At 52.1% G+C, this 14518-nt stretch overlaps 1 protein-coding gene across 5 annotated transcripts in view; it reads left to right on the forward strand.

Annotated features, from left to right (window-relative positions):
* The window catches only part of KIF13A (kinesin family member 13A), a 2203773-nt gene that overhangs the window by 1692621 nt on the left and 496634 nt on the right, over positions 1–14518 (forward strand). For all 5 annotated transcript variants that reach the window (XM_069613597.1, XM_069613593.1, XM_069613596.1 and 2 more), the window contains one exon: positions 13328–13420. In XM_069613597.1, coding sequence (XP_069469698.1) covers positions 13328–13420 — 93 coding nt within the window. The remainder of the gene's footprint in view (positions 1–13327; positions 13421–14518) is intronic.

A 14518-nucleotide genomic window follows, 5' to 3' on the forward strand; every position in this document is an offset into this window, starting at 1 on the left:
CGATTCTAGACTCAGAGTCGTGAACTGACGAATAATATGTGTATTTTATGCTGCCTGGGCGTGTTTCCCGCCAGGCATCTACCATTAAAAGTTGCGATAGTACGTGATTTAGCGTTAGGGCCGTTTTACTGGGGGCTCTGACGATTTTTGAGGACCTGTCAAGTACCGGGTCTAGAACAGCATTAAAGTCCCCCCGGCCCCCCCAAAATCACATTAGCAGTATCGAGCAAGGTGATTACCTGATAAATATCTATATAGAAACCAGGGTCATCTATGTTGGGCCCCCGTACGTGTTAACCAACAGCAGTTTCTGGCCTGCCACTTTTCCCCACACCATGACATATCTGCAAGCTTGATCAACCCTATGACCCTCCAACCCGAATCCCAGGCTTGGATGTATGATTGTAATAACCCCTCTGGATTGTGAAGAGTATTCAGTGTGAAATCTTAACTTCCCCCATTTAGGAAGGATATTTAAGTTGCTGGTGCCGGTTGCATGGTTTTCTTGTAACATTAGGATATTGGGGCCATGCCTCGTGACATAGTTTGCAACTTTCTTAACCTTCAGCTGGTTGTTCAATCCCTGTACAATCAATGTCAACAATTTTATCTTTAACCCACCCCCATCAGTCTCCAAGCAACCACGTTTTTAACAATAACCCAACATTCAACCTTCATAAACAGTTCAGATGAACACAGTTCCTTGTGGTGGAGACAACTCATTCCGCTGTCCCATGGTTAAAAGGAGCTGCCACAGGGTCCCCAGCTCCCACTCCCTCTCCCCACCCTCCCTCCCACATCATCACCCCCAACTTACGTATCCCCATTAACTCTTGGAACATTCCCGGGGTGGACATGTTGCTTCACATGACCGCTGATTTGGCCCCAGCACTCGATCATTATCTTGAGGTGAAGCCGCCCAGCCCTCTACTTTTTTGAGTTTGCATTCTGAGTGGCACCGCGGCCTATCGGATGTTCCAGCTTCGGGTGTGTCCTAATCCTCCGGCCTAGGCCTGTTGTTTTGTGCCGGTCTGCCCCCTCTAGGGGGAAGAGGTATAGAAGTCTCAATGTACTGTGTGGCCTCAGCCGGGGACTCAAAGAAATGCGCCCGTCCCGCGTGCTGAATCCTCATCTTGGCTGGGAACATCAAGGCATACGGAACCTGAGGTTCCCTGAGGAGTCTCTTTACCGGTTCATAGGATTGTCTACTGGCTTGCACCCCTGGCGGAGAAATCTGGGTATATATGTATACGGTTCCCTTCATATTGGAGCGTTCCTGCCTCCCTTGCCAACCGTAGGATTGTGTCTCTATCCCTATAGCTGAGGAGTCTAGCGATTATCGTGTGTGGTAGTGCACCTGGCTTAGGGGTCGGGCCAGAATGCGATGAGCTCTCTCAACCAAAAAATGCTCCGAGAATGCCTCCGGACCTAGTACGGATTTAAGTAATACTTCAAGTTGTTTCTCCATCTGGCCCTTGCCGAATGTTTCTGCCACTCCTACCACCCGGATGTTGTTCCGCCTTGAGCGCGATTCATGGTCTTCACACTTGTTCTGCATCTTTGACATGGCCTCCTTGAGTTGTGTAATCTCTCGGTGATGGTGTGCTATAGCGTCTTCGTTGACGCTTATCCTGCTCTCTGTTTCCGTGACTCGTGCACTCTTTCTCGACCCTTGCCTTGAGAGAGCCTATGGTGGAAACTATGTCGTCTAATTTAATGTTCACTGCACGGAAACCATTTTGAACTATCGTCAGCCTGTCCTCCTGCTCTTCACTCTCCGCACCCAGGGATTCCTTAACATTGGTGTGTACATCTGCAGTGGTAGTCTGCGCTTGGCCGCCTCTGTAAGCGTCCATGGGGCCCTTTCTCTTGTTGCCAGGAGTCTTGCCTCCTTTCCCTGTATTTTGTGGCTCACTCATGATGTTTAAGGATAGGTGCTGTTGTCTAGCCTTATTTTGTACCCCTTTTGTCCCTTTTCTGACAAGTTGTGAGGTGCTCCAGACTCTGGTGGAGGGAGCCAAAAGAAGGTTCCGGGGGGGATTGTCCACTATCAATGGATTGTGTTCTCCCACGTATTGTGTAGTAGGAGTAGGAGTGAAGGACAGTTTTATGGTGTTTTAGTTCTGCAGGAGTGATCAGAGAGACCGCTGTGGGCTATTAATGAGTCTGATCCACAGGATGGCGTGTCTGGAGTTCACCTGTCCACCAATTTGTCTGAGGCGGAGGCCACGTGTATGCAGCAGGGCAAGATGGGCCTGGATCACCCCCCAGCAGCCGTGCGAGGGGGGAGGAGGCCACGCCGGCCGCAGCGAGCAGGCAGTGTGAAGGAGATCCCCCCCCTCCTCTCTGTCCCTCTAGATTGTTCGCCCACAGGTGTACCCTCACTGAAACACGGAGCAGCGCTGCCAAACAGCACGCGGGGGGAGTCCCGGGGCCCGGCGTTAGGGGATCCTCGGATCGGGCGCATTAAACAAAGCTCGCCAAAGCCTGACCCCAATGTCAGCTCAATTTAGGATGTGCGTGGCTTTAGATCTGGTGTTCATGTGGCTCCAAACTGCAGCCCATAGCCAGCAGCGGGCCAGTCCGGCACACCACACTGGGAACCGGACAGCCGCCGGCCCGGTCCCGGTCAGCCGCCGGACGGCAGGGGGTGGGCCCAGGTCAGCCTCGTGAATGACTTTTGAGCTAAATGGGCTCCTGCCCCCCCACCGCCACGGCCCCGGACTCCCTACCGCTGTGCAAGCATGTCCTCCTTCGATCGGGTCCTGGAGCGTCGCAGCAGCGCCGTGCCTCCACTCCATCCCCCCGGCAGGGTCCTTCGGAGACGGGGACGAAACCAAAGCCCAGCCGTTGGCGAGTGCTAGTCCGCCGATGCCTCCCTGTCCCAACAGTTAGCTCGGGTCCCGCGTCCCCGCCTCCAGCAGAACGCGAGGGCCCAGCGCGGTCCGCAAACCCAGGCTCCACCCATCTGCAGCCTCCTCGAATCCACGGCCCCAGGCAATGTGCTCGCAGGGCCCTCAGGTGGGTCGCGCTTGCAGCACCAGCCGGTCCAGACACAGACATGATTTGCTACAGTTTGCCAAGTCGTTACGTCCCAGGATTTTCGGGAGCTGTGGACCGGTAGTTAGGCCATCTGTATCGAAGTTCTTAGCGTCTGAGGCGGCTTCCAAGAGGATTTACAATAAAAGGATTTCGAGGGGATTGGGTCCTCCGACGTATTCCATATCTATGACAGGTAATGTCCACAGCTGTGCTGCTTCGGAAAATCTTCGGCGTCTGCGTCCTGCGTCGATGACGTCGATGCACCATCCCTGTGGACCTCCTCCGACGGCCGACGTCACCCGATGTGATAAGTAGGACGCACGACGCCCGTAGCCTCAGTTCTGTTTTATCCGCAAACGTGTTCACTTCGTGAATCTCGGTACGTCTCGACTCTTTGGAGTTTGCTGTATTCTTCTCGGTTCGTTGAACCTGTTCGGTTTTTGTGAAGACCTGTTCGTGGCGATGTCTACTTCGTCTTCAACCCCACGTCCGGGCTTCAAGAAATGCGGGGACTGTGGGTCCAAGATGTCGGTCACGGACTCGCACGACGCCTGCCTCTGGTGCCTCTGGGAGGCCCACGATACGGACTACGGCCAAGGCCTTGCAGGAACGCAAGAAGAAGCTGTCGGTAAGTCGGGTGTCTAAGCCTCGGAAGTCAAGGTCTTCGGGGCTTTCGACGGATGACTCGAGAGGCGACTCTCCGCGTCATTGTCGGAAGTCCAGTGGGTCTTCTTCCAGGAGTCGGTCTCGCCACTCCTCCGCCTCTTCGAGGCATTCCAGGAAGCACCGGCATTGGTCGCCTTCCCCATCCTCTTCCGAGGACTCCGCCCATCGGCGGGTCACTTATCCCACCATGCAAGCGACACCGGAGGAATGGGCTTCCTTCGGGAAGCAGATGTTAGCGATTCTTGAATCGCAGGGCACCGGTCCGTCTGCGCCTCCGAGTGGGGTCGGTCGGCACTGGTCGAGAGACACCGCTCGTACGCCTCCGGGCTCGGGTGGTCGGCACGGCTCGCGGGAAAGGTCCCGCTCGGACAAAGGTAGCCGTTCTCGCCATGCCTGTTCTAGGTCCAGGTCCTCGCCGCGCTCGAGACCGTGTGATCCTGTGCCGTCTTCGAAGAAGACGTCGACGCCTGTGGCGCCGAGGTCGTGGATGATTTCTCTTGAGGCTTCGGCTCTGAGGGGGTCATCGACGCTGTCGGCGCCTAGGTCGTCGAGAGACACGCTCTGAGCTCCGGCTTCGAGGTCTGTGTCGACGCCGTCGATGCTGGCGGCGCTGCAGCTGACGTCGACGCCGTTTCTGTCGGTGCCGACTCGTTCGGCGCCCTCTACGCCTTTCGAGGCAGTGGTGTCGGAGGGGCCCCGTGGCACGGGGTTAGCCCCTAGAAAGGCTCTGGCTAAGGTCAGGCATAGCTTTGGTCCCCAGGTGTCTTCCTCTCACCGCCTGGAGTACATTTCAGAGGGTGATGAAGGCTCTGATGAAGGCTTGGTTCCGGTTACGGTACCAGATGAGCTTCTCTCGGGCCATAGCCAGTTTGATGACCTGAGGCAGTCACTGCATGATGCCAGTGGACTGGACACCTCTCCGGAGGTGGAGTTTTGTAGGCCGGAGCCTGGCACTCATGCCGATTCTTCATACCGGTGCCTTATGTCTCGGGTCACTGAGTACTTAGTATGGTCGGCTCCCCCAGGGGAGTTCGTTCAGGATGATCTCATGGACATCCTTGATCTTGGTCCCCCCCACTGACCCGGTACTGCCGTTTCATATGGCTCTGCAGAGAAGGGTGGCAGCGGCTTGGACTGCTCCGGAGAGTCTCCCGGCAGTGGGCAAGTCTGTCGCGCAAATACCGTCCAGCCAGTAGCGACCCCTGGTACTTGTCCAGGCACCCCACTCCGGAGAGTTTGGTGGTGCAGGCGGCTACGGCCCTGGCAAAGCAGGCGTCATATCCTACCATTCCTCCGGATAGGGACGACAAACGTTTTGACGGCTGGGCGAAGAAAGTGTTTTCTTCAGGGGGTATGGCGCTTCAGGCGGCCAACTCCATATGTGCCTTGTCTCGTTTCACACACACTCTGTGGAACTGTGTTGCATTAGCGGCTGAACATATTCCCCAAGGGGACGAACGGGATGGTTTCCTTGCTATGATTCAGGATGGCAAGGATGCCATGTGTGAGGCCATTCAATCAGGTTTGGACATGGCAGATTGTGTCAGCCGGTCCATGGCGGCGAGCACCGTAATACGGAGGTTTGCGTGGTTGCGGAAGTCTGGGTTCGCTCCTGATGTGCAGTCCCGGCTCCTCAACATGCCCTTTGACGGTGAACATCTTTTTGGCAGCAAGGCTGACGAGAGCCTTGAGAAGTTGCAGACCTCCAAAGCTGCAGCCAAGTCGTTGGGTGCTGCAGTTCGGCAACCTCTGCCTTTTCCTCCTAGGGGACAACAATGGAGGGGAGGTTCCTTTCGCTATTACTCATTCTTCAGTAAAGCGGGAGGAGCTAGCAGTCAAAGAGGCCACCGTAAGAGTGCCAGAGGTGGAAAACAGGGTACTCGAGGTGCCAAGGCCGCTCGGGCAGTTGCCTCTTTGACCTCAGGCAACGCCGCAGCAGCTACCAGTCATGAGGCCAGGTCCCATGGTTTCGCCGGTTGGGGGAAGGCTGGCGCAGCATCTTGTAGAGTGGCGTGCCATTACTTCAGATGTGTGGGTTCTGGAGATCAAAACCCACGGCTACTGTCTTCCCTTTCGGCAGAGGCCTCACGACAATCCATCTGGGAACCTCTCTTTGAAGAGTCCGGATCCGCTCCTTGTGCAGGAAATTCAAGCCCTGCTGGAGAAAGGCACCATAGAACTGGTGCCTGTAGAGGAGAGGAACAAGGGATGGTATTCCCCTCATTGTTTGATTTCGAAGAAAGACGGGGGATTGAGACCCATCATGGACTTGCGCGGTTTGAACAAACTCCTCAGGAAGGACAAGTTCAAGATGGTTACTCTCAAGTCCTCCAGGCCCTTCAACTTGAGGATTGGTTGGTGTCTCTCGACCTCAAGGACGCTTACTTCCATGTGCCAATCCATCCCAAGCACAAGAAGTACCTGAGGTTCGCGGTTGGCGACTCGCACTTTCAGTTTCGGGTCCTGCCATTCTGATTGACCTCCGCCCCAAGGGTTTCCAGCAAGATCATTGTGGTGGTTGCCGCGCATCTCAGGAAAGGGGGGATTCACATCTACCCCTACCTGGACAATTGGTTGATCAGGGGGAGCTCTCCCGAGCAAGTCCTGGATCCTCTGTCCATCACCTGCCACTCCCTTCACAAGCTGGGCTTCTCCCTCAATTTAAAGAAGTCCCATTTGACACGAACACAGCGGCTCCAGTACATCGGAGCAGTGCTCGACACATCCCCGGGGCAGTGTTTTCCTCCCCAGGTGAGGGCTCTTCACATGCAGCAGATGGTGCACAAGTTTCAACTTGCCCTGAATCTCCCAGCGTCCGAGTTCTTGAGACAGTTCAGCCTCATGGCATCCTGCATTCGTCTGGTGCCAGACACTCGTCTGCAGATGAGATCTTTGCAGTGGGCACTCAAGTTCCAGTGGTCTCAGTCCTGCGGCAGGCTGTCGGACCCTGTTCAGGTGCCGCCCTCGGTCGCCCTGGACCTTCTGTGGTGGGCCGTCGAAGGCAATCTGATGAAGGGGGCCCCATTTTGGCTGCCCTGGCCGGAGGTGACGATAGTGACGGACGCATCCCTCATGGGATGGGGAGCTCATGCCAACAAGTTGACAGTCAGCGGTCGTTGTTCTCCGTCGGAGTCCAGACTCCATATCAATCTGTTGGAGCTGAGGGCCGTCAGGCTTGCCCTGAATGCTTTTCTGCCGACTGTGCGAGGAAAGAGTGTCCTGATTCTAACGGACAACACGGTGGCCATGCACTACCTCAACAAAAGGGGGGGGCAGGGTCACTTCCTCTGTGCAGGGAGGCGATGCAGCTCGAGTTCTGGGCCATCCAGCAGGAAGTTTTGATCTCGGCTGTTCATCTGGCCGGAGAAGACAACGAGACGGCGGACGCTCTGAGCAGGCAGAGCACGATCTCTCACGAGTGGGAGCTGGCTCAGAAGATTCTCCTGGAGATCTTCGCCCTTTTGGGGGACCCCTCAAGTAGATCTCTTCACCTCCCGTGTCAACCGGAAGTGCGAAAGGTTCTGCTCACGGGAATTTCCTCCAAAAGGAGCCTTAGGAGACGCGTTCATGGTGGAGTGGTCATTCCCACTGCTTTACGCGTTTCCTCCAGTCCCCATCATCCCGCAATTATTAACAGAAACCAGTACAAACCATCATATTGTGGACGTACTGGTCGGGGCAATTCGATTGCCCCGGGGTCTGTTAGTCGAGGGGGCACGTCTCCGTCCCCCCTGATCAAGTTTTGGCTGGTGGCAGTGGAAACTACTTTTTGTATTCGACCGCGAATATTTCCCTATGGGATTTTCCCATTGTTCGAGGCTACCAACTTTAATTATTTAATTCTCATAGCCTCGAACATACCCCCGGTTGGTATTTTTTGCCAGGACTCGATTCTAAAATGGCGTTTGTGTTCTCTTCTGTGACTCCAGCCTAAGTCGAGCCCTTTGTTCCACTTTTTGGCGGGCTTCTCCACAGAAGCCTCCAAAAGTGGTTCCACTCTGTCTGGGTACCACAGAGGGTGTGGGAGGGGGTTTAGGCACCCTGGACTGAGTTACCTTGGTAACTCAAGTCGCACTCTTGTGCGATTGGCCCAAGTGGTGAGCCGGCCGGCTCACCACTTGGCATGTTTGATTGACAGCTAGGCTGAGTGAATGGGGGTATGCTGCATAAAAGCAGGGCTTTGGGGACTGGAACTTCAGAAGTCGCCACAGGACCTGAGAATCCGACGAGGGAGAAGCTGAGCCAACCTACCACGACGACACCACCGGTGGAGCCCTGCAGAACCGACTCACCACTTCCTGACGACAGAGAAGATCTCCCGGCTGGAGAGGCTTCTTCCCCTGACTGGTGGGCACAACCAGTTTACCTTCTTCCCTTCGCACCCCAGGCCGGTTTGTGGTCGAATTGCCCGTGCCAAGCACCCCGGCAGCCGGATAGCCACTTACCACTGGACCGCAAATCAATGGACCACTCCTTGTACCTGAGAAACTCTGCGGCTGGTTTCTTCCCTGGCAGTGCAACGGACTCCTGTCTTCCTCCCCGACAAGATCCTCTCTTCCCCCGTACGAAGCACCGACTTGCAACCGCTGCCAGGAACAACTGCCCCCGCTGGAGTATTCTCACTACTTTAAGGTACCGTGTCCGCTAGGCCTCCCTTTCTAAAGATTGCTACAAGGTGGTAATAACCCCTTAACCTTCTGGACTGGGCTGGCCGCCTTGACCCTCTAACTGGTCCCTTTCTTTGGTCCAACTCCTTTTTGAACCGTTACAAGACTTTTGTGCACTGCAACCGTGTGACCTTGGACACATTTAGTTTTGATCCTCTTAAAGTGGATCCGGCCTACTGACTCTGAATTCACTGTGTTTCTTTGCCTTCCTCTCTTGTTGTGTTCGTGAAAAAGTGTTGGGATCTGTTTCAATTTATTCTCTGCTTTTCTCTCCTTTTTTTAAACGAATTATTAGAGTGCCATCTGCGTTAAGCTCTCACCGCTGTCTGAAAATAAGTGGGGCTTTACTTAAGACTTGTCTAATATTTTTTTAAGGGAGTGTATATCTTTTAGTGACCGTGTTTTTGAATTGCTTACTATTAGTGCCTCTGTGTTTTTCTAGATGTGGTTTTAAATAAATAATTATCTCTCTTTTACACCAAGCCCTGGTCAGTGGTTACTTGTTCTATTGTGTTCTCTTGACCCATTGTGAATACTCTGTATACTGCTTACCTCTTCTTGAGGGAAGTCTGACTGCTCAGCCACAGCTACCAAGTGAATCTGTGTGGTACAGACTGCTACCAAGTGGGTTTACTGCCAAACACCTGTAGTCCTAAATCTTTTGCAGTGGTCCCAGAGGGAACAGCACAGGTTTCTGCCTAACAGTCTTCCCTACCGAGACGATCTGCTCTCACGGGAGGGGGGGGTCAGGTTCTCCATCCAGAGGCCAGATCCCTCAACCTTCACGCTTGGCTTCTGAAACGTTGAGGTATAAGGATTGGGACCTCTCTGAAGACATGATGGAGGTGTTGCTCTCCGCCAGGCGCTCGGCAACAAAGTCTCTGTACCGTTGCCGTTGGAGAAAGTTCTGCGACTGGTGCAGAGTTAAGAATGTGGATCCTTTTGAGTGTGAAATTCCCATGGTTCTGTCTTTTTTGCTTTCCTTGGCCCACAGGGGCTTGCAAGTGGGGACCATTAAAGGTTACCTGGCGGCGCTGTCCATATTTAAGCGCTCGTCCGAAGAATGTTCCCATTTTAAAATTCCTTTAATTTCTCAGTTTTTGAAAGGGCTCACTAATGTGTTTTCTCCGACACCTTTTCTGGTGCCCGGTTGGGAATTGAACCTTGTTCTTAAGTTTCTTATGGGTGCTCCGTTTGAGCCTTTGCATTCTTGCCCTTTGAGACTGTTGACTCTGAAAACTGTATTTTTGGTTGCGGTTACTTCCGCTCGCAGAGTGAGTGAGTTACAGGCACTTTCAATTAAGCCACCCTTCACTGTGTTTCATAAGGACAGGGTTGTCCTTAGAGTTTGTCCTTCCTTTCTTCCGAAGGTGGTTTCGGAATTTCATTTGAGCCAGAAGGTTGTTCTTCCGGCGTTCTATCCTCCTCCACATCCTGGTAAGGAAGAGGAGAGGCTCCATAGGCTTGATCCTAGGAGAGCGTTGAGCTTTTATATTTCGCGCATGTCCTGGTTCAGAGTGGACGATCAACTTTTCATTTGTTACGCTGGAAAGCGTTTGGGACAAGCTGTGACGAAACAAACTTTGTCTCGTTGGATTATTTTCGCTATCTCCGAGTGTTAACGCTTGGCGGGTAAGGATCCTCCGGCTGGCTTGCGGGCCCATTATACCAGGGGAGTGGCTGCGTCTACTGCCCTGCAGAGGGGTGTTCCTATTCGTCACATCTGGGATGCAGCCACCTGGGCTTCAGTACATACTTTTGTACGTCACTACTCCCTCGATTCCACCCGAGGGCAGGATCTGGCCTTTGGTAAGGCAGTCCTTTATTCCGCAATTTGATTGGTTATGCTAAATTTGTGTTCTAAATTATTTTCCCACTTCCTTGCTTGGTACTGCTTTGGCAGTCTGTCATAGATATGGAATACGTCGGAGGACCCAATCCCCTCGAAGCACAAGTTACTTTCTTACCTGGTAACGTTCTTTCGATGGGATGGTCCGACGATGTATTCCATATCGCTCCCTCCCTACCTTCCCCGCTGCAGAATTTCTTTTGCGATTGCAGCTTGCGTTCCGCAAGGCCTTGTGTGTCTGACTGGCAGAAAACTGGTGGCACACGTTCTGGGGGAAAAAACTACAACTGAGGCTACGGGCGTCGTGCATCCTACTTATCACATCGGGTGACGTCGGCCGTCTGAGGAGGTCCTCGGGGACGGCGCATCGACGTCATTGACGCAGGACGCAGATGCCGAAGATTTTCCGAAGGAGCACAGCTGTGGACATTACCTGTCATAGATATGGAATACGTCGTCGGACCATCCCATCGAAAGAACGTTACCAGGTAAGAAAGTAACTTGTTCTTCTGTATGGAGCGGGAGCACCAAAATCAGGCGGCCATCATCGATGAGTAGCGACCTCGACTCCTTAGCCGCATAGGAAAGGGCTGTCCCCTAGGGTGAAGTAACAAGGCCTGGTTAATCGTCACAGCGCGCTGTGTTCAGTCCGGCTCTTCCTCCTACCTTATATCCAGAGCTTTGCAATGTCACTGCCTCTTCTTTTTGAGACTAGTTGGCCTTCGCTCCCATCGCAGGTAGTGGGGTGGCCGTGTGGGGCGCTCAGGATCCTCGCCAATGGGAAATTGAGTGCCAAAAAGAGCATTTGCCTCGTCCATAGAGGATATCCTCTATGGCTCCCTGTGGAGCAACATATTAGGTTCAAGGCGCTGTGCATAGTACACAAGGCCTTCTATGGTTTAGGTGCTGAATTTTTTCAGACGAAATTTGGGCTGTACATACCTTCCAGGTCATTGCGTTCACATGATCTGAAGACCATACAGCTCCCGAGTGTCAGGCTTGCCCGTAAGGGTGGGCATGCTTTCCCGGTGGCGGCTGCTAAGGCCTGCCACCAGCTTCCTTTCCCACTGCACAGCGTTAAATCTCACCTATTGTTCCGTCGAGCGCTTCAGACTTTTCTGTTTTAGCTTTTTCCGGTGGACTGGACAGATCTCCCTTTAGCTTAGCGCCAAGATGCCTTCGGATTTATGCTGCGCTCTGCAAGTTTCTTTAAGATAAGATATCTGGCAATGAGTGTTATCATAGTCAAAGACGAGCCTGAATGGAAAGCCCCATCTGTATTGGACGCAGTAGTCACAGAGCTAAGTAGTAACTGGTCTCATACCCCATCTCTTCTGGAGGGTAAGCCGCCCCAGATCCTGGAAGAGATGGATTTTTGTCCCATGAAAAGCATAGTTCTGGGTCCCTTTAGATTTCTTCATAATGTCCTCCTTCATGTGGAAGAAATGCACCCTGGTCAGAACATTGGGGACAAAGCCTTTCTGTTTTTGGTATGGAGAGAACAGCCAGTGCATGCGATTTAGAGTATCTCTGCGTCACTCGCAAGGGCCAGGATTTCACGAAAGAGATCTTGTACGTATGTTCCAAACTGTGATCCGTGATTGCTTCAGGGATTCCACTTCGATTGTTGACAGCATTAGTGCTTGCTGCTCCTCAACCGTGGATAGGTGTTGTTCCATGCCCATTTGGTCATTGGAGATCTCCATATCTGAATTTTCAATATCCTCAAGCTTCTTTCCCATTGTGTTAATGTTATTGTTAATGTCAGTCAGAGCCTTGGAGAAATCGGCCTGCATTCCGATATATCTCGCTTGAGTTCACACACTACATCAGTTTTGATGCCTTAAAGGAGATCGGCGATGTCCGCTTTGGTGGCTGGGGTGGAATCAGTATCCCTGCCGCAGGGGTATCAAGAAGGTCTGAGTCCAGCATACGGCTAAGCCTGTGCGGTTCAGGTACGATGAGAAGGTCCTTGATATCGGAGGACCTTGATTTTATTGGGCTTATATAAAGCTATGTTACAGGTTAGTAGCTCTATAATGGGTCCCAGGAGTGTCAGCAAGACAAGGGTGAGAGGCAACAGTTAGTATAAGCTGTGCTGCTGGCACCACTCTTCTCTGTGGTATGCCAAAATCACTAGTTGCAGCCGCCACCAATCCAATTCCGGACGGCCACTATCCACCGGCCTCCAACAGATCACCAACCGGCGGTGCCTGGGTTAGGGACCAACAAGCCTGCAGTTAGAAAATGAAATGCAGTCCGCAGCGCTGTGGCAGCCAGGACATAAGAGGCTCCAGCCTCCATGTCACAACCTAAGCCTCTGAGGTATGTCTCGCCTCTCTCCAGGCTGCACCCCTCCAATTGCAGCACACAGAAAGGGGTGTGCTGTGGCCACGACACCTCAGCCAGGAGAGTCCCTGAGGGGGGTGGATAACTGCATGGTACCTTCGCCCCACCCACAGTCCACAAGGTCAGCACAGTCCATGCAGGATGGATCGCCAGCTCACTCACAGGTTCAGCAGCTCACAAAGCGCATCAGCTTACCAGAACCTCTGATCCTTTCCGCACCGCCACTAGCATCCATAGGCGTCTCTCAGCCGCATCAGGGCTCTGCCGTTCCCGGTCCGGCCGTCTCGCAGAAGCAGGCCTCGGCCAGGCCCATCTTGAGATCGCCTCCAGTCCGTACATCTGACCTCTCTCAGCCTGTTGTCCAGAGCAGGCGTCCCGTGTCCTGGGAATCAGTCAGGGCATGCCCAGGGTGTTTCCTTCATCCTGTGCCGCTCCGCTATCCCTCCGGAGTTGGCATGGCACACAAGCCATCTTCCACAGATCACCTGTGCATAATCCAATTTAGTAATTTAGTACTACTGTCTGGTATTGCTCTTGTGGTGTGGTGGATAAGTGGGATCAATTGTCAAACCTGGCAAAGTCAGAAGAATGCATTTTATGTAAATCCAATAGTTTCACTAAAGTAAGTTCATATAGTTCTTATAACTTTAGTATGTTATGTTAGTTTAATGCAATATGTGCCCCATAACTATACATTTTAGCAGATTTTGCGAGCCATTAGATTAATTTGTTTTTCTTTCCTCTTTGATTGCAGAGTTTCACTCAGAGTTTGAAGCGCAGAATGTCCTCAAAGAACATACTTTATTCCTGTGGTGTGACCTATGAGATTGTATCCAACATACCAAAGGTAACATCGCTATAATATTACATTTTCAAAGTTGGAAAATATTTTATTCTAGGGATTCAGTAGACCTTGTCTACAACATTACTCACTGTACCGGTTTGAAAAATCCAGCACTGCAGTCGTGTGAAAGAAGTCGGCGGTGGATACCACCATGGAGTAGGCAGTAAAGTGCCACTAGGGGAAGAAAGAACTACTTTGAGATTGGGCAAATGTGATTACCTGTGCAGTGTTAGTTTAGTGTATTGCTGCCCTCGAGATATACAGTTACTTATTTTTACAGGAAGCTAGTGCCGTAGCCAATGTTTTTGTTAGTGAGATTCCCCTTAAGACCCTATAGTTAGGCTCCTCAAATAGATCGTCCAGGCTCCTCAAGCTCACAATGCTCTCAAAGTGGTAGACATGACAAAGCAGCCGAGGCCTTATTGAAAGCAGGCATGGTTCACAGGTACAGTATACATTGTTTCCTTAGTACCAAATAAGAGAACGTCCAGACACCATATTTGTACAAAAAAATCTTGATTTTAAGGAAAAGCAAAGAGAAAAACACACAAGTATAATTTTGTAAAACGGAGAGGTCATAATGTAGCAGGGACACCTCAATTTTAAATAGGAGTTATTTTCGATTCAAAGTCCTTCCTGAAAAACAGTAGTAATAGGTATGTAAAATACTTTTCATGTCTGTAAGGCAAGTTTACAAGAGACCAAGTGGGACCACTATTGTGAATAGGGGTGGGTAGTTTCTGGTGGGAGAGAGTTACCTCAGTGTGAAAGTGCCCCCAAGGAGCAGTTCCTGGAGTTCAATTGGAGAGAGGCTCTCAAGCGTTCATGAAGATTAAAAGAACAGAGGGGAAGAAGAAAACAATGAACATGCCCGGCAGCAGCTTTGTAGTGTCAGGAGAGTGGTACTCTCTGACCGGGTATGCAGTTCTGTAGGGTATATTTTGCAGTTTCCAGAGACAGTTGCTTCATGGGTTCTTAGGCCATGCTGTGGACTCCAGTGATTATACACCAATGCAGATGGGACCTCAGACCCCTGTGAAGGACTATTCTGTTCTATGTGGAAATTCATAGGTTAGTGGTCTGAGCCAAGAAGCCAAAAGT

This window comes from Ambystoma mexicanum, chromosome 5p (assembly GCF_040938575.1).
Source record: "Ambystoma mexicanum isolate Mex_15411 chromosome 5p, UKY_AmexF1_1, whole genome shotgun sequence".
In the NCBI taxonomy this organism is placed as follows: Eukaryota; Metazoa; Chordata; class Amphibia; order Caudata; family Ambystomatidae; genus Ambystoma; species Ambystoma mexicanum.